Below are 26813 nucleotides of genomic sequence, written 5' to 3'. Positions count from 1 at the left end.
AAACAATATTTTCTAACAGATGTAGGACTTGATGAGGTCATACACTGGATTTCACTCTGCTAAATGGGTGCAAACTGCAAAAAAGATATGCCATGAATCAAAAGTACGATAGATACTAGAGCCAGCATCCCGTACAACAAAACGCATGACAACTTTACAAGAAAAGCACATTTCACACATAAATACAAGGCTTTACAAGAGGGCAGGCATTCATTGATTTCTTTGTAACAACTTTATCCAATTAGGGGGTCTTAGGGGAGTAGTCTCTTCCATGGTGCACAGTAAGTATAACACAGGGGACCAATCTTAAATGGGGTACACGGCTCTCAACCTGTTACATGCAGAACCTGGGACAAAAGCCCCTAATAAAGGAAACTTTTTAAATACTGATACCGCTGACTTACAAAAATGACAGTTACTGAATTTACATGCTTTTAACCATAAAATAAATCAATGGACTATGACTGCCATTACTAAGTAACTACAAACTACCAGTTTCTCAAAGTCACCAATTTTAGGAGATGGCGCATTTTTTTTTTAAATTTTTGAATTGAAATCAGGGACATTTAAAAAGTATGAAGGAATACCAGTCCATCAAGGTTAAGTACATCCTTACTGTAAAAAATGGGATATTATATTTCACATAATTATGCCCTGCTTTAGTAGTAACATATTTCAAATACTGCAGTTTTCTGGCAGTTGACGCTCCTGGTATATTTTTACCATGAGGGACAAACTGTACTTAAAACAAGTTATGCTGTTTTACTGCATCTTTTATACATGCTATTACTGTTTGCTACTAGAAATTTAACAAAAATTTCTGAGGAAGTCAGAACAGATTTAAAACAGTGGCTTGTTAACCCATAACTGATACATAATGCTGCAAATTTCAGGCTACTGTGCAAAACTATAAGATAATATAAAATAAATCAGAAACAGAAATGTGCAACACTACATATGGCCTACTGATTACAGTCTAAGTGCTACCATATGGAAAAGCAGTATAGGAGAGAGAGACAGTCTGCAATCTTACTGGTCAGCTATGGCACATATGGAATAACAGCTAATAAACAGCAGTACATGAATATATTTATAAAAGTTTCATGTATCATGTAATTTATAAACAAATAAGGCACTTTAGTAAAAGGAATGTCTGTATAGTTAAGGGCCTGGTTGTGCTTTGTAACAGCACAGGTAGCACCTATAAAAATTCTCCAACAATCAACACGTTGTACTTTACTGCTTAAGTATATTCCTGAAAGCACTTGTTGATCCACAAAAATTTGTTGTTTCCACAAACTGAACCAAGGTAGTCAAACTTTTGTAGAGAAGAATGCCAAAAATCACTACTCCTACTCTTGCAATATGTTCAGAAATGAGGCACAAAAACTGTAAAAGGGAAGTCAGACTTGGGTATGTATGCATATCTTAAACACACTGATATTTGTCAATAATTACAGTCAATCTCAAGTTTGCAAGAAATCATGTCAAAATGTACAAAAAACAGTAACGCTATGATGTATATGATTAAGATACTCCCCCTCTGCTGTTCCCCAGAGGAGTACCAAACAAAATGTGCTTGAGTGTAGCTCTTCAAGACAGGTGCCTGGGGGTTGCTTAATTATCAGCAAAAAAATCATAAAACGCAGAGTTTCTGAGATTTCAAGAATCATTCGCCATTAAGTCTGTGTCAGCAGAATGACAAAGTGCATCTGCATGAGACACAGTGACTTCAACTCTTTACTCTTACAACAGCACAAGGAAATAAGCATTTTATTAATCCTGCTGATGTTAGCAGCTGTCTATCTACCACCACGACTGAATGCTTCATTTACCAGGAGAAGAGGACGCATGCAACTATACTTAGAATGTACATCCACAGAATTAGTGTAAATAACAATCACTTGATAAACTGCTCCCATACTAACCGAACACTATCCCCAGGACAATTCACTGAACACTAACTATGGGACAATTCACACCACCATTCAACTTTTCCACGTATTAGAAGACTAAATTTATCATTTAGAAAAAAGGTCAAGAATCATCTGTAGTAACAGTATTCCTTTCCAGTGTATGAAAAGTGAGCAGATCTGTATATGGAAATTAAAACATCAATTAGAACTGAAGACAAGATCTTATAACTATATGATAATACTCCCAGTTTCACAGGTCTGTAATTAATTAACTTGAATAATGGCATTTCTGTCTTACAACTTAAAACATAGCAATTCAAACTTACTATAAAGTGCAGTAGCTCGGGAAAAAAACAAACTGTAAAATATAAATTAGCATAAATAAAAAATGGTGTACTCTCAGGAACACAAACTTTTATCCACTGTTATGTTTTTGTGTAGTAGGCTTCCAACATACCTTAGACCCCCCCCCAAAAGATATGGCATCAATAAAACCACAATCATCTTCAACCATTGACTTCCCCAGTATTATTTAGAATTAATGGCAATGTCATGCAAACAGTTACTGAACAATAAATTATCTCATAACAGCATTTACTGAAAGAGATACTGCCCTTGCTCCAGTTTGTAAATTAACATCAGTGGATCTTGATGCAAAGGGCATTTAAAGTTGTGTTAATTTTATACACTAATGAGGTAGCTTGAATTCACTGGCAGGATGCAACAAATAGATGCTCAGTGTGAATTCTTATGATTTTATAGCTAAGGGAAATTTTTCATGAACAACTGAAAAAAATAATCTCTACAGACTTCCCCAACAGATTCAAGGATAAAATGGTGCTGTTTCTCATGAGACTGTAGTTAGGAGAATAAGGCCCAAACATTTGGCTCACAGAAAAGTATCATATCCGCCACTGTACATCTTAATGTGTGTGCCCTGAAAAAATGGTAACATCACCTGAAACTGAAATATGACAATTGTCAGTGGTCTGTATTCACCCTCAGCATAACTTTACAACTACATCTCCATCAAATCCAAACAGCAGCGTGTATGAAAAAGGAAGGCCAGACAGACTGTGCAGTGATGCAAGTACTGCACTCCAGGATGATTATTTCAGTAGATCAAAGCACCATAACGTATACTTATCATAAAGGAAATAATAGTGTCTAATCACAAACAGCTTTTGGCAATAATTACAATAAGGTCAGTTACATAAGCAGTGGCGTCCTCTCTCCTGCTGGCTGCTCTTTTTGGAAAATGTTGCCAAGCTGTGTGAATTTCTTTTGGATTCTTTCTCGCAGAGGAGGGACATGGTGACTGGGGTCCAATATGTTTGTGCTCCTGCGCTGCCTATCCTGAATCCACACTTCATACGGGTTTGGTGGAAAATCTGGCTGCTGTTTTTGTAAATGAAATTGCAGCAATATTCCAGAGAAGGCCAAAAACACCCAAATGGCAATGATGACATAATCTGTGAAATAACAAAGTATCAGTTAGTAAATATACAAAAAAATGTAATACGTGTTGCATCAAGTGTAGCGTGACTAACCACACAAAACTGAGTTATGAATAAAAGCTATAAAGAGAAAAAACAACTGATTTTAGGCTATTACTAAGAGGAAGACCTAGCAAACACAAAAAAGGTTAATTTGGGAAGGGGGAGAATGAAACAGAAATGCTTAAAGATGTTATATTAGGATAGGATCAAGCAAAACCAATATGTGATGATGGTTAGGATAGAACAATATAGTCTGGAAGCAAATTAGACAGAAACAACTAATGTAATAAAGAAATAAGGTAAAAGCTGTGATAATGAAAACAGAAAAAAGGGAATATGTGGAAATATAACCAGTCGTAAGCCAAGGTGAATAACAGGAAATATGTTTTTTCCTCCTGTCTTCCTGTGATCAGCATACTGGAATTACTCTTGGGAAACACAGACAGATTACCCATATAAAGATCATTGATGGCAAAATCGATCCAAGAATGAATTCATAGCTGTTTACTGATCCACTTTAGCTGAGGTTTTACAATTAATTTTGCAGTTATCAGTACTGCTGTTTTCGTTCTTTGCAGCAAAACAGAACTGAAAGAGTGTGTCTATTTAAAAAAAGATTCTACAATCTGAATGCACATTCTATAAGAAAAGCTGTCCGAGGTTTCTCCCCAAATGGAACTTAACTTTAAGGGCAATACCCATAACTAAGGAATACAGTGGTAGAAATGATAGCTCCGAGATAAAATCTTGGTCTCGCAACTCTAGACTCCAGCTATGTGTGGAGTTTTCAAGTTCATCCCTTGGCTATGTGGGTTTTCTATGCATACACCACCTACCTTAAAAACACATGCTGGATGACTGGCTACACTTATCTGTGTGTGTATTTTTACTGTATCTACTCAGCTGCCATAGGTACAAGATAACTGTTGCAAGCAGCTTGATTCATTTACAGGATTCTTTATTTACTTTTGTTCTAAACTTGAGAAGACTATTTTCTGGGGGAGGGTGCCAGTTTGGGGATCTGCAAAGGATGCTAAATAACCTAACCACCTTTACAGCCCTTGTGGTTGAATACTGCCTGAAGAGCAGAGCACTTACCTAGTTAATGAATAAACTAAATAACATTTAACAATTTGAAGATCTGCTACATTTATGGACTGCCCCACACAACAGTACATCTGATTTTTGTCTTGCTGCTGTGCTTATTTTCACTATTTCACTAATGTGTTTCAATCTGCTTTTTGCTTCTCTTTTCAATGCTATATATAACAAGATCTTGGCTGAAAATGGGCCTTTGAGGTCCACCCTGCAAAAGAAGTAACTGAATAAATAAACGAGTGTTGAAGGACCATTATGTGCATTACCAGGAAGGAGAAAAAAATGGGCAGAAAGATGTGGGACACATCCATCATGTCTAGCAACACTATCCAAGTCCCCTGCAGCAGCAATGGTATGGCTTCCTGAAGAAATCACAATCTGAAACTTGGATGGTGTATCCGATGTGCCTTTTCAACTAATGAGATCGAGAATTGGGCAGGGCTCTCCCATTATCTTCAAAATGATGAAGAAATGGAACTGTAACACTTCTAAAACCATAAAAATATCTCTACAGCACCTTTATGGAGAATGGGGTGATTGCTGCAGGTCTAGCAAGGCAACTATTGGTTACAGCTTTAGCTATTCCTCATTAGCTCTTTCACTTTCACTGTTTAATTTATAATGCATGAACAGTCAGTCACTGTTGTCTTATTCTTAGACTCGTGGAAGCTGAATCTTTTGTGCACAAGCTAAAGCTAAACAAAGTGTAGTTTTGACCATTTTGCCTCCAGAACAAATAAAAGTACATTTATTCTACCGCACCTAAATTCACCTAGCTATTTAAATCGGTCTTTAGTGGTTCCAGTTTTTTTTTCTGTATTTTCCTTTAATATGAAGTTACAGGTATTAACTAAATGTGTTTTACTGTCTGCACTGCTTTTCAATTGGGCACTGTGTTGTGCCTATTTAAACCAGTTTTGAGTGGATTTTGTCATTTTTGCTGCATCTTTACTGTTTCTTCTCTGAATCTGAAGCTCCAGCTATTAAATGGCTTGATTTTACACTTTGCATTGCTTTTCAAGTAGTGTTTTTTGTACTATTTAAGGAATTAATCAGAGCTGCTGCATTTATGTTCTGCTTTTAGTCACTTTTCAAACTTAGAGCAAACAGCCAATTTTGGCCAGGTATGAGAAAGACGCAGAGCTTGTGATGCTTATACCTAGTGACAGTGGGAGTGATTTCTGCAGTTCTAGGATGATAATTGTTTAGATCTTTAGCGTTTTTCATTATCTCCTTCATTTTTCTTGTTTAATTTATATAGTACGGAGCTGCACTTAGCTCAGCAGGTCGCAAAATGTACTCCACAGATGAAGGCACACAGTAGTAACTGCGTGTAAAATAACCAAGTCACCGAAATCTTATCAGTAATTAGACTCCTGCTGTAGACAGCTGTCGCAATCTGTGCATAGCTATGTAAAATGTATAGTCACACAACACTATGCACCAAACATTGACACAACATAGTGTCATGTGCTAACGCCATAAAGAAATCCTTACCTAAGCTTCCTAGACTTGTAAGGATTAATTTTCTGCAAAAAATCAAAACCAAACATCACATATCTCACCTTTAACATACAGTCACCATGAGACATGAATGATGCCTAGGTACAAAGAAAAGATGACTGGCATCAGTACTTGGCTCAAACACTGGTGTCATTCCAGAGGGGATCCAGTGTGCGTCAGCATGGAATGACAGAACTACTTGCCTGGTAAAGGATGGTGTGCTCCTCTCATCCAAAGGATTCTATACACTGGTTAAAGCCTTTGTTGCCCCCATAGTGCCTTTTTTGGGGCAAAGTTCAGTTAATGAACATTTCAGTGTAGCAAACACAGCAATATCAGTAGCAAAGCAGGATCAAATTAAGGTGACTCTGCTCAACACCAGAAGTCCAAACAACAAGCTGCCTGACCCTCCATACCTATGATTATTTTTTAAACAAGAAACATCTTTATTAAATTATCACTTATGACATAGGCAATTATACCTTTACATAAATTTATATAAATGAAAATAAACTATATTGACATATGTTTAGTTGTAAACATTATGCATCATTTATAACCTAAACAGTCACTGTCAGTCACATATTACATAGTTCATTCAAATCCTGCCTTCTTTTCAACCTCATTCCTCTTCCAAAAGATTATTCTGCTTGTATTATTCACACAATTTCCATTTTTCTATGCAATTTGCTGCTACCCTTTTCTAACGATCCCATTTTCAGTTGTTTTATCTCTGTTACTACCTTAACTACTTTTTGTACAATTAGTTGGTTTAGATTTTGATTTCCATTTTCTAGTAACTGCTTTTATTGGCAGCCACCATAATTAGACTCAGCAGGGCCTTATTACATTGTCAGTCAATTCTGATTCTGAATCATACCTCAAAAGAATAATTTCCTTAGTTATACCAATTTGCTCACTCAGTATTTCTAATAGAGCAGTCTGCAGGGAATTTTTAAAGTCTTCCAACTCATTACACTCCAATAAAACACTCCATGTTACCTCTTTCTTCCCCATCATACCTCCAACATCCGCTAGCTACATGAGAAAAAATTATTTGGAGTCTACTTGGGGTATAAAAATACCTATGTAAATGCTTCTAAGCAAAGATCCTAAATCTTCCAGACATTATTGCATATTTGGAAGACATAACTATATACCCCCATTGTTTCTTCAGGAATTGCTTATCTGTCATCCCAATCCCTTCTAACCTCCTCTGATTGACTCTTGTAGCTATCATGCAAACGTTTATATGCTCTACTAATTATCCATTCTTTAACAGCAGCGTCTATTCTAGATTCTACTAAAAACTCTACCAGGGCTGGTATTTCACTTAGGATCCCCCTATTTCTTTCTCTTTGCCTATATTCCTATATCAATCCTTGACAGGGAATGCAATCTTTAACCTGCAGTCCAAATAAATTCTTGGCCTCTTCCCATTCAATTACCTTTCCCTCTCTAATTATTTACTCCCAGTATTTTGGTTCCTTTGCCAGTTTTCTCCAATAAATTTCATCCTTCTCTTGCTTACTGCCTGTATCCCTAATTGTGGTCATACCTGTTGGCAGAATATCCTTTATCCATTCCTGTGTTGGCTTACTTCTTAGAATACTTTCTGCTACTGCTATACAACATTCTATAAGGTTATTGTTATTATCCTTAAGGATCTGCAATGAAAATCCCAGTCCCTCCTCATTTCTTGAGCTTTCCCCCTGTTTCATCATCATCCCTTTCCAGTTGGAATTATAGCTTTCTCCTTGTGTTATGTATAGCAGCCTTAACTGTTTAGTTCTGAAATACCCCTTCAAATGAGGTAATCCCAAACAACCTTGTTCTATTGGAAGAATCAGTTTATCTCACTTGACTCTTGCCACCTTCCCCTCCCAGATACAATCCTTCATCTCTAACTACTATCAACAACTTCTCCTCTGGTTGAAAATATGCCTGACCAGTGTATAAAACTAAAGGGACTAAAACATTTTAACTACCTGTATCTTACTATCCATATCCATATGACAGAGCTTCCAATTTCTCAGTTTTTGCATTATGTTTTAAGCTCTTCCTACATATCCTTAGCTGCTGCACCGGAATACTTTTTAATCTATACTCTGAAATACTCCATTTTATCATGTCTCCATAAATATGGATATTGCTGAACCAATTTGCGTGCGAGTACATAATTTACCGCTACTGCCTGTGTTTTAGCTTCATTAATTTTGTATCCTGAAAAGATATGAAACTGTCTCAAAATGTTCCACAACACGGTAATGTCCTTTTCTGGTTTTGTCAAGTATAAAATAAAATCTGCAAAAAAAGCCAGCTTTTCTTGACTACCATATCAATTACAACCTTGAATTTCTGAGTCCCTTATTTTCTTTGCCAGTGGTCCTAAATATAAAAAAAAAACAGTTGCTTAATAGCAGTCCTTCTAAACTCATGCATATCATTGACGTAATCCCTTATTTTCTCTTTAACGCTCTGCAATTCTGCCTCTTCTTGTTCTGTGAAGTTCCCTCTATTCTGCAAAACTTTAACCCTTGTCAGTCCTGCTAAATAGTTCTTCTTACTTCTTAACCATATCTCTTTTTTTTCTACCTTATTTTAAATTCCACTTTAAATTTATCCCACTCACTACCTATACTTTCAGAAGAAATTTCTATCTTCTCTAACAACTCCCAGATATTTTCCACTATCCATTCCTCAAATTCCTCTTTTTTCAAGAGATAGGTGGGAAAGCGCCAGTGCATCATTTTTATTTCATTACCCTGCAATTTTATTTTAGTTATTAGTGGTGCATGATCTGAAATAGTTATTGGATGAGTATCAAAACTTTGAATTAAATACACATGTTCCTGTGAAACGGAAGTTCTGTCTAGCCTTGCCCAGTTTTTGTATCTTGGGGAATAATAGGTAAATTCACTTCAAACTCCTACTACTGAATTCACATCCTCCATGCCAAACATTTTCATAGATTTCTTCAAAAATCTACCCTCTTTTGTTACATTTTCCCTTCTAGGCCGTCAAGATACATATTTACTGCTGCAAATCAAATTCCAGTCCCCACCTATGAGTAATATTCACTGCTGAAAGCTGATTATTTCTCCCAGAATTTTCTTAAGCTCAGTTTTACAGCAGTTTGTGGTGGAATTTAAATACGTCAGTGTAATCCTCCTCCCTTGCCAGTAGCTGCTTAGTACTAGAAATCTACCATTATCTTTTTTATACTCTTCTATCACTATTGGATCTCCTCTTGCAATTAATGTAAGTACTCTCCTTTTCCTTTGTCACAGATATTCCAGTGAATAACCATCCTCAAAACCTTTTATCAAATTCACATGCTCAGTTCTTTCCAAATGCGTCTCCTGTAGCATAGCTATAAGCACTCTACATTTTAATATAGTTCACTACTCTTTTTTTGTATACATCTGTAAGATAACTTGCATTTAAAAATAACATAGAAAGTGCTGCCATTATGTTAAAAAGTTATTATTCCCACCTGTTATGTGCAACAGCTTTTTTTTTAAATGTCTATCTCTAGCTTTTGTGTTACGTGCATACACTAATGTTTGCAGGTTCATCCTTTATACAGCTGTTTTTTGTTGTATTTATTTGAACCTATAGCACATCTTGCAAAACTTTTTTTGTTTTAGTGAAAACCCTCAAACAAAAAAAAAACACACACACACACAGAACACCCCTAAAACCTATTAACTTAAACATAATGCACACAACTATGTACATCTTCAAATACTTTAACCCTCCTAATAGGAACAATTGTCCCACACACAGACACACTCAAACTTGGATCAACATATAAAGGAGGTTATCCATGCTAAGAAGCATGGTACAGCCTATGTTTCTACAAAGTGTTGTTTTTGTGTTATCTTTATTCCTCTCCCAGACTGGGAAAACACTTGAATGCTTTCAAAAACATTATCTCCTAGCCATTGAAAGAAAAAAGTATTCCATTTTTTATTGTTCCTTATTAGATTGTCTCCAAGGAGACATGAGAACCCAACAGTTGCTTCTACAAGCACTTACTTATTTGCTAGAGAAAAACGTATTTATTACATTTAGTGTTCTTTTTTATTTACTTGCTTCCCCTTAAAAAATTGTAACTAGATCAAGCCAATGGCCTTAATCCAGTCATTCCCCCATGCAACAGTAAGGAAAACACATACATTTTCCTGTATCATGCTGTCTTGACCAGACTTTTTTTCCACATTGCAGTGGCTACATTTTAAAATTGAAGAAACCGAAAAAAAGAAGAAGAAAATGTTTCACTGGCACAGTCTTTCTATGGGCTTTATAGAAGAACAAGAAGCAGAATCTCCTTCTGTTTCATAGCACACTTTTTGTTGGACAAACTTTTGTATTTCCTCCTTAGCATGTTCTGAATCAACAAATGATGTTGAGCCTCCAGGAAAGGATATTCTAAAAATAGCTATATATAGCAACTTGAATCTCATGCCTGCTTTTGACATTCCCTGATAGTGGAATAAAGTTACTCCTCTTATGTCTAGTGTAAAGTGCGTAATAGTTTTCCATAAAAACTCTTCTGTCTCCCACTTTTAGCACTTTGCCCTTTTTGCCAGTTTTGTAAGACTCAGCTCTTTCTTCTGGTAGAACTGCAATTTATTAGTAAGGTCTAGGCTGCTTTTTCATGGCCAGGTTTGGAGCATACACATGATGTGCCCTTTCAATTAACAACTCCTGCTGTGGGATACCAGTCCAGTTGCTTATTTGTGCTTTTATAAAATTAATACAATCTGTTCCTTCCAGTTTTTTTGGTACAGCAAAAAATGTCAAGTTCTCCCCTACATGTTATGTATCCAATTCTATTGTTTTTTTAAAGCATCTCTTCTTGAGCAGTCTCATATTCAGCCAGTCTTTTCTTCATTTCGACCTCTGAGTTTTGCAGTTTTATCACCTCATCAGAATATCTGTTTATAGCTTCTTCCATTTTTTCAAGGCTTTTGTTATCTGAGTTGATATACTCATTCAGGGTTTCATTTATTTTAATCAGTCCTGAGTACATTTGACTTACTTATTCCTCTAGGCTTCTGGAAGTCGTGTCTTGCACCAAAGCTGGAGCTTATACTGCTTTTTGCTGAAGAGTTGCAGAATTCTTCCCAGTCGGTGTTTTCTCCTCACCTTTTCTGACTGACTTTTTTTCAGGATCTCCGAATTTCTTTTTTGCTAGTATCCAGGCAGTGCACTTAATAACCAGTTACCCAAAAAGGCAAGTTCACTGGCTCTATTTTCTGAGTTTCTGCTTTCACACTGGGACAGTTGAAATTAAGCTGTTACTCGGTGTAAAATCATCTTGGAAGTCCTCCTCCATACCAACATTTAGTGCCCACTATGCCTTCAGATTTGATAGTTACTGTGGTGGTGTATTCATATTTGTCAGATACCATATTACCTCTAACAGACTCCTGGGCACCTACAAATTGAAGCTGATGAACTCATCACACTAATCAGAATTAACTATTAGTTAACTGTCTGTTGTAAGACCCTTCCCTTGACCCCAGAAGCCCATGTCAGGTTCCTAAATGTCATGAATGAATTCCCCACAAGTAAGAATGTCATCATTCTGGGAGACTTTAACTACCCATCAACTGGCTGTAGTACCTACAGTTTCAACATATGATACGCTCAAAAGTTTTGACCTAATAAATAAAAATTTAGTAGACCAGACTATAACTAGCTCAACTAGAAGAAAAAATCTTCTTGATCTGGTACTTACAAATGTAGCATCATCATGAACAACTCCCTTACCATCTCCCTGTCTCAAGACAATAAGCTATAATAACCTTTTCCCCAAAACTATAAAAAGAAATCCTGAAACTAGTATATCAGAATTCAAAGACTTCAAGCACAGAAGCTTCTTCAAATGTTACAATGACACACTGAATTTCACATCACCCCAGACACTGCCTCGGCAGATAGATTCACAAAGGTAAACCTAAACAAATAAATGTACAGCATTGTCAGTCCCAACCAGATCCAAATTTAATAGGAAATTTAAAAGTAAACCATTCTGGTGGTCCACAGACATAAATAAGATCTACAATAAAAGGGAAAAAAGCAGAGTATACATCAGTTCTAAGGACCCACAAGTCAAGTAAAAATCTAGGAATATGATTAACAACTTTAAAAGAAGTACTGCAGCTACTAAAGCGGCCCGTGAACTCAGGTTGGCATCTGAAGCCAAGATTACAAGTTCTTGCTTTACTATGTTAGAAAACTAAGAACCAACACTCAAAAAGTACAGAACTCATACTAAATTAAAACAATCTACTCAAAACTGATAAACACTGCCAATATCCTAGGAAATACATTTAGAGCAAAGATGACTCTCCAAAGCCCTACAATCCCCATAGCTCTCAACCCCACCTCCTGTCATCACAAAATGACATGTACTGAAAGTACTGTACAAGACTAAGAACACTTACCCCATGGGACCAACAACATACCCAGATGTTTCATAAACAGTAGCAAACATTCCCTGGAAGAATCTCTACATAAGCTATTTAACCTGAGCCTGGCTACAGGCTCATTCCTGGCAGTATAGTGTACTCCATAATGATGTCTCTACTACCAATCCTCATCTGCCTGATGAGTGTCATTTGAAAGGCCATGGAATACATTATAATAGATCTGATTAACATCAACATTAAAAATCTCACCAGGCTAGTCCATGCAATTTTGTTTTGTAAAAGGTGAATCCTGCCTAATGAACCTCGTTAACTTGTTTGAGAAGATAACCCAAGCTGTTAACAGTGGTCACATTGTGCACACAGCTTATCTTGATTTGGACACAGCATTTGATGCAACCCTCTATATCAGAATAATTAATAAACAAAATGCACTACAAATACATCCCTGTGTGATAAGATGGATAGCAAACTGGCTAAAAGACAGAACCCACAAAGTGTCAGTGGCAAGGACAGTGTCAGAGAATAAAGGTGACCAGTGGTATCCTGCAGGGCTCAGAGCTGGGACTGCTTTTGTTCGGTGCTTACTTCTCTGACTTAAAAACTAAAAATGAAGACATATAACTAACCAAATTTTAAGTAACTGTAACAAAACTCATTACCATTAGAATGAGGATCATAATTGGTGCTTCTCGCATCAGACACAGTAGTACAAAATGTAAGTCACTCTAGTGTGACAGAACCCTTTAATGTGCAGACACCCTAAAAGTTAAACAAATTAAAATTTACTCATTCCTTCATTTATGTATATTCATTCATTCATTAACTGGGAAAATAGACTGATAAATTATATTTTTTCAACAAGCTGGAGAATACAATAAATAAATACAAACCGATAAACAAGGTAAAAAGGGAAATTAATATTATTAGCATAATGTTAGATCTTAAAATTCATGTGTATACATTTTAGTACTAGGACTGGTTAGTCACAGTCGGTACTCACTTGGCACCTTTAAGACTCTCCTGGGCTCAAAAGCTCCTCCCCTATCTCCCATATTTTGGGAGGCTGGCCAAATGGTTAAGGTGTTTGTCTTACAAACACAAGGTGCAGGGTTTGAGTCTCACAAGGCATAATTGGCTAAGCTTAAAATAGCTCACAAGTGCAGTTAGCCTAGTACTATTCTATGAACTTACGAATCTATACCTCCTCATTTCTCCAGATCATGTTTTTGAGCTGAAGACAATATAAACTAAAAGAACTTCTACAATGGCCACAGGACCATTCTTAAAGGTATATCTGAAGGAAAGGGTTTGTAAATGGAGAGGAGTGTGGACAGATTTGTTGAAATGAATGGACAGAATATGAACATGTAACATTGCTTTTTTATTATGCATGATCCAATCCACACACCAACACTACAACAGAATCTTCAAGCGTAACCTCTTAGACAGTATTAGAACAGAATTTCACAAAGAATGGTAGCCCAGAAGGCAAACCTGAAACTTGAGATCACATGAAGCTTATAATGTCCAGAAAAAGTAAGTAATTAAACCTAAGTTACAGTCACACAGATATCAACTGAGAGATTTTTGAAAAGGTCTAAGGAAGTTGTTGCAGTTCTGGATGAATGTTTCTCATGATTGAAGTCTTAGTATATTTTCCATTAAAAGAAGCACATTTGTAGGTTTAAAACAGACAGCTTCAATTCCAAAACCTTTTCAAGTGGCAAAACTGCCACTAGGAAAAAGTCTTGCAGGAAAGAATTTAAGCTATACTTTGGTAGCCAACTCAAAAGAAGGCAGCCTTAATTTCTCTATCATAAAGTTAAGGTCCCACGGAGGAATGACTTCTCTGATGGCTGGATTAAGCAAGAAAGCTCCTCTCAAAAAGGATTTCCAAACATTCAGAGATGCTAATGGAATTCATCCCAGTGAAAGCTTGAAATTGCTAGTAAAAAGAAGTACAGTTGTGTAAAATCTTACCATAACAGTAGATGTCTTTCTCTTCACTGCTTCAGTATTCTTTACAATAGGGTTCACTTGCTTAGGACAGCTCGATGTCTGGCCAGTATATCAAAGCCTTTAGGTTGTAATGGGTATGCTGTACATCACACATATGCTCCCCATGAATGGTGTAGGGCATAAAGGTGATCCCGAATGTACCATCCTCAGAACTGAAGAAAATAAAACAAAACAGTAGGAATGACAATCTAAGTAAACTGTCAGGTAACAACTACATCCAGAAGAAAAAAATGGATCAGGGGGAGGAAGGCGGGAGTGAAAACTCCAACAGTGAAGAGAAGGACATCTACTGTTATGGTATGATTTTACACAACTGTACTATGTCCTTCCATATATCTCTGCAGTATTCTTTACAATACGGAGAGAACAACAGCTCAGAAAGAAGACTGGGGGGAGGAAGGGCCAGCACAGCCCTCCAGAAAGCCATGAAGAATGGCTTTGGCAAAACCAGCTCTGGCCCTAGAAATCACATCCAACTTGTACTGCTTGGTAAAAGTATACACAGAAGTCTAGGTAGCTGCCTCAAGAACAGAATTAGTATTCAAACCCTTGAAAAAAGCACCAGAAGAAGCTACAGCCCTAGTAGAATGAGCCTTAACAGAAGAAGGAAGGTTCTTCCCTCGGAAGGAATAACAAAAAGAAATTTTGGATATCCAAGAAAAAATGGTTTGCTTGGAAACAGCCAAACCTAATGACCTAGAATAAAAGGAAACAAAAACCTACTCAGATTTATGAATGGCTTTAGTTTTATCCAAATAATACCAGAGTTATCTATGCAAATCCAAGATGTTTAGAACCCTCACACTAGCAGACTGTGGAGAAGGGAAAAAAGTAGGCAAATGGAGGGCTCTGCTGGCCCTTCCTCCTGCCACTCGGGCATAATAGATAAACTCTCCCAGCTAGGCATCAACCCATATGTTACTAGATGGGTAGCTAACTGGCTCACTGATGGAACCCACTCAGTCAGAATAGGGGAAGCCACCTCTAGTAGTAGACCCGTAAGAAGCAGCATACCCCAAGGATCAGTCTTGGGGCCTCTACTGTTTGGGATATACTTTTCTGATGTGCAAGCCAGAACCAGTAGCCTGTGGCTGACCAAGTTTGCAGATGACTGCAACCTGGGCACTGTCATAAATTCCCCTAGTGATGTAAACATCCTCCAAGAGGGCCTTAACCAAACTAATAACTGGTGCCAGAAGCATGGCCTCAAACTGAATGCCTAGCAATGTATCATTATCCCCTTTGGGGAAAATGGTGCCCCCACTAATTATCAGATTAATAACAACGTACTAAGCCCTCAGTCATGAGGGACTTGGGCACCCAGGTTGAGAGCAACCTGACTTTTGATCACCATGTTGCCTCCGTTGTACGGAAGGCTTTGTATATGGCCCACTTCATAAGTAAGGGCATTTCATCCGGGAACAAGGAGGTCATAACATCCCTGTACTCCTCCCCCCTTATCAGACCCATTATCGAGTACAATGCCCCCCCTTCAGCATGTACCTTGCCAAGAACATGCAGCAGTTGGAGATACCACAGAGGTTCCTGACCAGGAAAATCCAGGATCTCAAACACCTAGCCTATACAGATGGACTAAAAACCCTGTCCCTCTACTCAGTCTCATATAGACTGCTCACAGGTGACCTGTGTCTGGCATAAAAGGCCGTCTCAGACTCGGCCTTGATGGAGTTGCTGCATATCCAAGTCAAACTCCACTCGTCCAACCCACATGCAAGGTCTCAACTTGGTCTGTGACATTAATAGAACTTGGCAGGATAGATTTGTGTCCCAGCAGCTCCCCTGTCTGTGGAATAGACTTCCTCGCCATGTCAAGCAGAGTATCTCACTAGCCCTCTTTAAGAGGAATCTGGACGACTGGATGGGAACAGAAGATATACCTCTGGGATCCCACCTGTGTCCCTGATGGATAGGGAAAACAGGTGCTGACTTTGTGGGAACATAGGTGAAATTCATGGCTAGACTTATAAGGGCCTCCGGGCCCATAGCTTAGTATCATCCTATGAACCTATGAATAGACTAAGAGACAACTCATTAACCACCATGGGCATAAAAGAAGGATTAGTACAGAGAGACACCCTGTTCTTATGAAAAACCAAAAAAAGGAGGAACAACCATAACGGCCTGCAGCTCAGACATCCTCCTGGCTGAGTTAAGGGCCAAAAGAACAGTTTTCCAAGAGCAAAGCTGTAAGGAAGCTGAAGTTGCAGGCTCAAAAGGAGCCTGAGTCAATTTTTCCAGGACAAAATTAAGGTCCCAGGAAGGAGGAACAGGCTTCCTGAGAGGCCTAATATGAAGGACAGCTTTAAGGAATTGGAGAGTAAAAAGGAAGACAAGTAGAAATAGCTGACAGGTGTGTTTTAGCAGAAGAATCTGCCTACCCAGCACTGAGTAAATTGATAGATATTATATAAAAATAAAGTTGTCTTCCCTTATAGTACCAGTGCGATATTGTTAGAAACAGTATGTGCTACAAAGCCTGCAAAGTATGCAGAAACACGTAGCATACAAGTGTGACCAGCCTAGAAAAATGTGTTTGCATGACAGCAAAAATAAACTGTAGGCTTAGAAAATATTGGTAACAGATGGCTAGGATAATAGAGGCTTGCTTAAATAGCAAGAGAAGATAAATACATACAAAGAGAAATGGATGACAGTGCAAAAAGAGAAATGGCTATCATTTCACAAGACTTCATCCTCAGAAACTGATAAGGAAACAGAAAACTAGTAAGGCCAACAACAGTCTCAACTGGTGTGGTCCACAGTAAAGCCACATATATGCCAAGAATGTTTCAGGAGGATTTATGAGAAGAAACCATCCATGAACATAGACCATACAAAAACAACAGTTTAACTGGATACTTGATCATGGACTGAGAGATGTTTGAGGAAGTCCAGTGAATTTGTCAGTAATCCATTAAAAAGAAAATGTTAATATCTTGACAGTAGTGTTTGGTCGGTTGTATTAATAAATATCACATTACATTAAGTATGAATACATTTGTACAGTGTTGTAGTCTGTTTTCTACTTTAACACAATTCACACAAATGAGAGAACTAAAGGAACTTCCACAGAAAGTGGATCCAGGTTACAAATAAGATACCAAACAGAAAATCTCTTCCATTTGGATAAATAAGATTTCCTGCTAGTGAGTTTCCTGGCCTCCTGCAAAACCCGAAGCAATTCCACAGAAAAAGGGTGTCTAAAAAGGATTAAAACCCTATTCCCCAGAGTGTCACCTAAAGAGTGGACAGATGGGGATGGACGAGAGATCCCTTGTCTTGTGTGAACAGATCCACACTTGGAGGTAACCTGTGATGGTTACCCTTGGCTAAATGCAGAAGATGGAACCAGTGCTTTCTGGGCTGAAGGAAGTCACCAACAAGACTTTGGGAGAATCCTGTTTTATCTTGAACAGGAGCTTTAGAATGAGAGGAAGGGGAGGGAAGGCATAAAGAAACATCCCCTTACAAAAAAAGAGAGGGCATTCACCTTCCAACCCAGAGGACATAATGTAGGACTCTTGTGCAAAACAGAGGAAGTTGTCTGTTCAGAGGGGAGGCAAATAGTTCTACTTGGGGAGTACCCCATTATTTATTTATTTATTTATTTATTTATTTAATTTGACATTTGTTAACCGGGTTAGTCTGACTGGGCAAGATGCCCTTTTTCAGAAGAAACCAGAGGAGAAAAGCTCCAATTACATAATAATCAATACACTGATTAATACAAAAATTAAAGTAGGAGAACAATTGATCTTTATACAAAGGAGGTAAAAAATAGATTAAAAACAAGGAAAATAACATAAGTAAATCATAGGAACATATACACTAAATAAGAAAGTCAATTATTTAAAACAATTTGTGACAATCAGCGTGGCAGTAATTGCAATGCAAAACTTAAGAGGAGTCAGGAACTGGAGGTAGAAGAACAGGAGGAGACTGAGAGGAGGGAAGGTAGTGGTGCAGGAAGATTAATCAGAAATTTGAGTTAAATACATAGTTGAGGTAGAAAAGGAAGAGGGGGCCTTAGCTGCTGAGAGAGAGGCAAGGGGGAAGATGTTCAAGTGGGGTCACTGCAGAAGCAGATCCAAGAGGTATGCAGGTATTCTTTTAATGCTGTTTTAAAGCTGTGGGTATTATCAATTGTGCACAAATGTAGAGGAAGTTTGTTCCAGGCAGAGGTGACAGGGTGGCTATAGAGCATCTTACCAATAGATTTGTTAGGTTTGGAGATACACAATAGGAGTTGGTCTGAGCTATATAGTCTACGGTTAGGGATATAGGGGGAGATAAGATTAGTCAGAGATGGGCAAACAAGGGGATTGTGAAGGATAGAGTGGATCAGATGCAGCTGAGGCAGGAAGATTTGGTATTGGAGTTCAAGCCAGTGGAGTTTCTTTAGGGAAAGACAGTGGTGTGTTCGATAAAGGAGATTACTGGTGAATCGAGCTATTTTATTATATGTGTGTTCGAGCTTGGTAGTCCTATTCTTATAGAGAAGGGTGGGAAGAAGGTGTGCTTAAGATAAGGACAGTTTAGATTCAGCAGTTAGGAATTTTTTATTCCTGTACAGCAGTCCAAGTTTTTGATGAGTTTTTTTATACAGTTATTAATGTGAATGCCAAATTTAAATTTGTCATCTACATAAACTCAGAGAAGTTTAGTATGTGATTCAACTTTTATGGGAGTGTTACTTAGAGAGGAGATGAAGAAAGAGGTTTTGAGATGGAGAGATTTAGGCAGGAATAGTAAAAGTTTAGTTTTGTTAGGGTTAAGTAGTAATTGATTAGCAGAGAGTCATTTTTCAACAGAATATAGAGATTCTTGAGTAAGGGTGAGTAGTGAGGTAGATTTTCAGATGTGGAGATGATAGAGTCATCTGCATATTCAATCAGAGTGGAGAGAGGACAGGAAAGGTAAAGGTTGTTAGTAAAGATGTTGAACAAGAGGGTCCCAAGAATGGAGCCTTGTGGCACATCGGTTTGCACACAGAGAAAGGGGGAGGTAGAAGAGAGCCATTTAACAGATTGTAGCTGATCAGATAGATAACTAGAAAACCAGCTGAGAGAGGAGTTACAAAGGTTAAGGGAGGCTAGTTTGGAGAAAAGGAGCTTATGGGATACAGTATCAAAGGCTTTAGAGAGGTCGAGATAGAGGCAGGATACTAATTTGTTATCAAGAGATGAGGAAATTGCTTGAGTGAAAGATATAAGGGCAGTAGTGGTGTTATGATGAGGTCTGAATCCACGTTGTGTGGGGGTGAGGAGGTTCTCATGAGTGAGAAAAGACATGAGCTGTCTGTGTATATACTTTTTGAGAATTTTAGAAAGGGGGAAAGAATAGCAATGGGACTAAAATTTGAAGGGTCACTGGAGTTTCCTCCTTTCTGCAGGGGCAAGATGTAGAATTTTTTTCAGACAGTAGGGACAAGACCTTCTTTTATTGAGCGACTGATAAGTATAGAAACTGGGTTGGCAATGGAGGAAGCCGCTAACTTAAGATAGTAAAGTGGAAAGTTGTCAGCTGAGGGGGAACAAGGTTTAGGTTTGAGAAAAGAATTGGATAGTTGAGGTGGGGATGGTTTTAATGGTGGAAGGAGTGGAATGAGGAGGTGGGGGAGGGGTGTCAAGGATAAGATTAGCATTGGGTTTAAATACGTTCTGTATGGAGTTAATGAAGAAGAAGTTAAGAAGAGTGACGGTTTCAAGAGAGGAGGTGTTAGGAAAAGGATGGGGAGGGGGGTTACCAGGGTAAAGAATTTTGTTGATAGTGGACCAGAATTTATGGGGGTTGGTATGAGGGTTTTTTTGATGGTTGAGGTAAAAAGTTTATTTGTCAAGGTAGATTTGTTTTTTAGCGCGATTTCTAAGTTCTCTATAGAGCCGGAGATTTGAGGTAGTTTTGTACTTATTCCAGGATTTCCTGGCACTGTCCCTTTTCTGCATGAGGGAGAGACTATCTTTGGTAATCCAGTGAGCATAATTAAATTTAACCCTTATTTTTCTGATGGGGGCCATGGAGTTAAGAATGTCAAAAAATACGCTGTTAAATTGTAGAACAGCTTCTTCAAGCATGAGGTTGTGAAGAAAGGACCAGTTGATGGAAAAGAGTGTTTGATTGATACTGGACAGCTAGATACCAAACCTGAAGAGCTAGTCTGCACAGTAAATAAGACATTTTCTCCCTTTGGCTGTTGATATACCACATCACTGTGGTATTGTCTGTTAGAATTTAGAGGGACCCTGGAAGCAGAAGAAAATGAAAGGCCTGAATAACCAGAAGAGCTCTCATCTCTTTACATTGATGTGGTCTTTCTTTTATCGGAGACTAAAGGCCCTGAACTTTCAGAGGACTGAAGGAGGACCCCCATCCCATGCCTGAGGCATCTGTGAGGAGCTCCTGAGAGAGGACTGGAGGTTAAAAAGGCAGTCCTGGTTTGACAGACAACTGATTAATCCACCACTGAAGTTCCAGCTTGAGATGTGGAAGAAGAAGGATTAGAAAATTTAAAGGATGAGAATGTTGAAGCCAAACAGACTTTAGAAACCACTGGAGCTGTCTCATATGGAGCTTGGCCAGAGGAAGTATAGGAATGGTGGAAGCCATGAAATCCAGAGCCCGTAGAAACTCCCTGGCTGTAATGGAAGCCAAAGGAAGAAGGGATTGAAAGAAAGCAATCAAAGTTAAAGCTTTGGGAGGAGGCAGGGATGCCAGCATTGGAACAGGCTAGAGCCTGCACCCTAAGAAAATATCATCCTGGGATTTTTAGAAATTTACAGTAAACCCCAGGCTTTGCAGGAGACAAATAGCAAGATGAAGATGCTGGAGTAAACTCTCTTGGAGAAGAGGCCTGAATGAGCAGGTCATTCAGGTAAGGAAAGATCTGTATCCCCTTCAATTTGCAGAAAGCATTCTCAGGAGTGAGGCATTTGGTGAAGACCCTTGAGGCAGCAGAGATGCCAAAGGGCAAAGCAGAGAACTAAAAATGCCAGGAAGCAACAGAGAAACATAAAAACTTCCTGAAAAGGGGATGGATAAGAATATGTTGATAAGCATCCATGAGATCCAGGGAAACAAGAAAAGCCTAAGTAGATGAGGAAACAAGGTTCGAACAGATAGCATCTGAAAGGAAGGAACCTTCAAAAAGGTGTTTAGCTGATAGAGATCTGGAACAGGTATATTCTTTCATGGGGACCAAGAACATTCTGCAGTAAAACCCCTTCCCCTTCTGAGGAGTTGGAACTTCTTGAAATGTTCCCTGAGCCAACAGGCCCTGAACTATCTCTGGAAAACAGGGCAGTTCCTCCTGAGGAAGCTGAGGAATGCCCAAAAAAGGGGTGGAAGAGATTTCCAAACCATGTAATAACCCTGGTGAATTACAGAAAAAAAAACAGGAGTCTTGATTGATCTTTAACCAAATAGGAAGGGACAGGGAAAGAGGAATGTGACTGACAAGAGCAGGGCTAGGATAGTCAGACAGCATCTGGTTTGTCAGGAAAAGGAGGCTTCTGACCTAAAGGGGTTTAGGTAGCCTTAGCAGTAGGAGCCGTTCTACCAACCTTCTTCCCTTAGAAGGAGGGCAAGACTGTCTATGAACAAAAGCAGGCTTGTTAGGGTAATTCCTTTGAAATTTAGGAGCAGATGAAACAAAAATATGTTTCAGAACTTGTAAAGCTTTGCCCTTTTTCTGGAAGGACTTAACTCAGCAGCAGAACCAAACAAATGCTTATTATCCAGAGGAGTAGCCATCAACTTAGCCTTGTTATTATCAGGCAAAGGTTGAAGCTGAAGCCAAGAATACCTCCTCAACACAGAGCCAAAGGCACAAGCCCTAAATGAGGTATCAGCTGCATCATAGCTGAACTTAATGGAATGGGCAGCAACCTGAGAAGATATTCCTAATAAAGAAGGAGCAGAAGTCTTCCCCTCAGACTTAGGAAAGTCTGAAATAAACTGAAAGGCCTGAAAAAGAACAACCAAAATATACCTGGTCATATCGGTCGGATAGTTCACAGCTCTAAAGGCCAGGGTAGCAGCTGTTTAAACTTTCTTATTCATCTTCTCCATAGTTCTGCTGTCCTTATCAAAAAGAAGCACCTTTGTAGAAGTTAACAGTTCTGATGGGTTTTCTGATGCATCCAACACCACAGAAGGGTCAGCAGAGGGGGATTTAAAAAGAAACTAGCAGTCATCAGGCACCTTATAAACCCTATCAGGTTTTTGGAGCAGAGGACAGGGAATCAGGAGCCTGAGACGCAGTGGAAAAGGCATCCAGCAAGACAGCAAGAACAAGAAGGACAGCAGAAGGCCTAAGAGGCTCCATTTGCAGAAGCTCATAGTACCTCTTCTGAACATCAGACACCAGAGCACAGTCCCATTTTAAAAACTGCCATCATTCAGGAAATTGCATCACCAAAATTAATCTCCTCAAAAGGAGACTCAGGATAGATAGATGCTTTCCTCAGAACCATCTAAGGGAGGAATGAATCCAGGAAGAATAAGCCAGGGATTCCTCATCAGAATTTTCAGCCTCCTCAGAGGAAACTTGCTCCCTAGCCATCTTAAGAGGGGTAGAAGTCCAAGGAGGAGCCAGAGCAGAAACCCCCTGAGGAGGCATCAGAGCCATAAGAGCATTAAACAAGCCTTGAGTGAATTTTTGCCATTCACTCTGAGGATCTTTAGGAGCAGTAGAAATATGCTTGTTTTTTTTTTGCTTCTATTTTGAGGGGACCTCAGCTTTATAGCGTGTAGGAGGCTCTGACCCTTGACGATATTCAATAAGTGTAGTCAGTATCTCCTCACTCATCAGAATCTGAGGGATATGCCTAGGCCCTTCGGTAATTATCAGCCACGTTTCCCCCTGTAGATCTGACATGGAGGTCTGAAAAGCCTCCACAGACGTGCTTGAAGCCTGACCTATGCCAGCCTCTGATACAGTTATGGCAGAAGAATCAGATGGAGCTTTCCTGGTCTTCTTTGCACTCAGCCGATCCCTGGGCTAAGAAGATCCTTCCATAGTGTTTTTAGCTAACAGCTTAAGATATTGTTTTTTTTAGATAAATAGCCAAGGAAGAAAGCCAACTAAGCAATGTCTTAGGGATAAAGGCCTGGTAAATGGAGCAAGATGTTTGTTCACAGGAAGCACCTAAGCAAAATAAACACTGTTCATTACAATCTTTATGGGGAATCTGTCTCTTGCAGTGGCATTTCCCCAATCTGGATGACATGAAACCAACAACCAAAGTAAAAAAAAAAAAAAAAAAAAAAAAAAAAACAAGATAACAAAAACCCTAACAGGGCACTTACCTGAAAGTGGCTTGGTAACCAGCAGACACAAGTGTTCAGACTGATGATCGAAGATGGCTTTCAGACTGGCGGCAAAGAAGTTCTGAGGCTGGTATGTCTGCAAATCACCTTTATGCCCTACGCTGTGCATGGGGAGCATATGTGTGATTTACAGCACACCCATTACAACCTAAAGGTTTTGGCATACTGTCCGGACGTCAGGCTACCCTAGGCAGGGGATCCCTATTGTAAAGAATACTGCAACAGTCATAAGGAAGAACATATTTAACTATAGAATAGCTGGAGCTCTGATCAGGGATACGAGTTAAGAACTGCTGGAACTGGATCTGAGAAAGGACTTAAACTTTGATTACTAAACCATAAAGAAAACATTCGCCATTTGCTTCTGTATATTTTCCTGATAGCTGCCTTGTGAGATGCTGTAATGATCTGTATCATCTGAACAGGGTAGGAGGTGTACCTGGCCATTAAAGGAATTGGAGGAACTATGCGGTTAGTCTGAGAAAATGAAGGTATGGCTGAGAATTTCTGGAAGGATGGTCTAGCAGACCTTTGTGAGGCTAAAAGAGAAGAGCAGAGTATTTTCTACTAGAAGAGACCACAGCAGAGGGGAACAGTACTTGATGGGCCAAGATGGGACTATGAAAATGACTGTCCTTGTGCTTTTTGGCTTCATGTACAAATTTACATCATAAGGGAAATGAGGAAAGGAGCAGGAAGATACATGGAAATTGCTGGACCAGGGCATCTGGGGAATCTACCCATGTGTGGATATTAGGGACAAGCAATTGTTGCATTTGGAGTTGGTCTTGGATGCAAAGATGTTATAGGAAGGCTTTCCCCAGTGGAAAAAGATAACATCTGCCACTGACTGAAACAAGTACTTTTCATGAACCATCAGTAAGCTTTGGCTGAGGGAATGAATGCACACTGCTATCATAAAGTGGAGGATGAGCCAGTAAACAGACTCTGTGCACAAGGGATAGGATCAGGTTCTGTCCTGCTTGTTGATGTGCCAAACCACTGACACTTCTGATGACAAACAGACCCTGGGGGAGGATGTCCTGTACTGCCTACAACTTTAGAAGACCACCTTCATCTCCATGATAATGATATGATGCAGGTAGGACTTTTGTCATGACCAAGCCCTTTGGGCCATATGTCTTAAACATTGCCCCCCACCACCACCACCATCACAGGGAGAAGGAAGGGTAAAGCAAACATTGAAAATGCTGTCAGCAAACCTTGGACTTCCAAATTGGAAAAGACAGACTTCATGTTTTGATTCATCTAGTCCCTAAGAGTCCACTGGCAGAACCTCATATGGGAGAAGACAAAATCAGAAGAATTCTGGACTGAAATTTTCAAATTCTGTCTGGGGGTAGATGGCTATATAGGTCCTTGGATTCAGATGGAGTCCAATAAAAGCCTGTACTTGTAATAGCTCCAGCTGAGACTCTGCACTGGTCACTGAAATCCTCTAGGACTACAATAGTTAAAGGAAGTCATCCTTTGCCTGAAGCAGCAACTACTTTGTTGTGGCTGCTAAGATCCAGTCATCCAGATAAGGAGAAACTATTATTCCCTTCAGCTGAAGGTAAGTTGCTACAGCTGCTAACCATTTGCTAAATACTCTGGTAGTAGAGGTGAGACCAAATGGGACTGCACTGAACTGACAGTGTCTGGCTCTGACCCTGAAACAAAACAAAAGAACCTCATATATGCCTTGGCTATCTTTATGTGCAAAAAGGAGAAATGTTGGTCCAAACAGCACACCTAGTCTTTGACTACACTGTGACAATGCAGAGTTCTGTTTTCTTTACATTATGATATAGACTGCTTAGATCTAATATGGGTCTGCAGTCCTTCATCTTCTTACGAGCCAAAAAAGAATCATGAATAATCTCAGGAGCTTCTTTGGTCTTGTAGGACCTCTTGGATGGCTCTTTATTTCAAGGGATTTGCTACCTCTAGAGTGGACTGGGTAAACATCTGGAAAAGGTAAGAAGGTGAGACTGTGAAGAGATGAAAAAAAGATGTAGCCTTTGCATACCACCTCCATGACATCTCTCCAGCATGTTGGCCTGCCACACCAGAAAGTGAGAATTAATTCAACCCCAACTGCCTAAAGAACAAGAGAGTCAAGCAAATCTTCAGTTATTCTGCTAATGGGCCCTGGAGCAGGGAAATGTGAAATCCAGGATTTTGTGAGTCACATCCACCTCTAAGGTGGCTCCCTTCTGAAAATCTCAGCGACTGTACTTGGCTTCTATCAGAACACTGCTGGAATGGAGGGCACCCCCCCCCCCAAAAAAACACACACACACAAAACAAGTTTCATACCCTCCTTTTCTTTGTTCTTTTGGAGCTTCTCCTTCACCTGTGGCCCAAACAGAGATGAGCCATTACAGGGAGTGCTGGTGAAAGATGACACAAGGCTGTCTGCAGAGAAACAATGCATGTGCCAGACATGACAATGAATTATGATGTTGGACACATCCGAAAGAGCCTTAATATTATCTGCAATATGTAAGAGCAAAATGGGGAGGTTAAACACATTAGCCAAGGTAGATGCCTGGAATTATGTTATTAGGTTCCCATGGAGCATGTTTTTCAGCATTTATATGGTTCTTTCAGCCAAGTTGTACTGACAACAGGTCATGTAAGTCAGACAGCTGAAAGCACTGAAAGAAAAGACAACTGTTGCACACATGCACTTGTTGCACACATGCACTTTTCAAAGTGGTTTAACACCCAAGACTCCCTGTAAGGGGAAGACGGACTTCTGAAATTACATTAGAAAGCTCTTTCTTTAGGGCTGCAACCATAAAAATTGGGTTAGCTAAAGAGGCCTTTTTCCAACATTCGTGGTCCTTGAGATGCCAGAGGATTGTCTTGAAGAGGTACAACTACATCATGTTCTCAACAAGCTCTCTGCATGACGAATAAAATCACACAGTGTACAGGGAGAACCACACAAGAGGTAAGCAAGACCCCAACAGCACCTG

At 39.2% G+C, this 26813-nt stretch overlaps 1 protein-coding gene across 1 annotated transcript in view; it reads right to left on the bottom strand.

The window, feature by feature from the left end:
- Positions 1-758: 758 nt before the first annotated feature.
- The window catches only part of TM7SF3 (transmembrane 7 superfamily member 3), a 559640-nt gene continuing 533585 nt past the window's right edge, over positions 759-26813 (bottom strand). The window contains exon 12 of the mRNA XM_044087728.1: positions 759-3388. Coding sequence (XP_043943663.1) covers positions 3126-3388 — 263 coding nt within the window. The 3' untranslated portion in view covers positions 759-3125. The remainder of the gene's footprint in view (positions 3389-26813) is intronic.

This window comes from Protopterus annectens, chromosome 11.part0 (genome assembly GCF_019279795.1).
Source record: "Protopterus annectens isolate FY-2018-M chromosome 11.part0, PAN1.0, whole genome shotgun sequence".
In the NCBI taxonomy this organism is placed as follows: domain Eukaryota; kingdom Metazoa; phylum Chordata; order Ceratodontiformes; family Protopteridae; genus Protopterus; species Protopterus annectens.
Note: the sequence above shows the minus strand (reverse complement) of the source record. Positions and strands in the feature narration are given on the sequence as shown.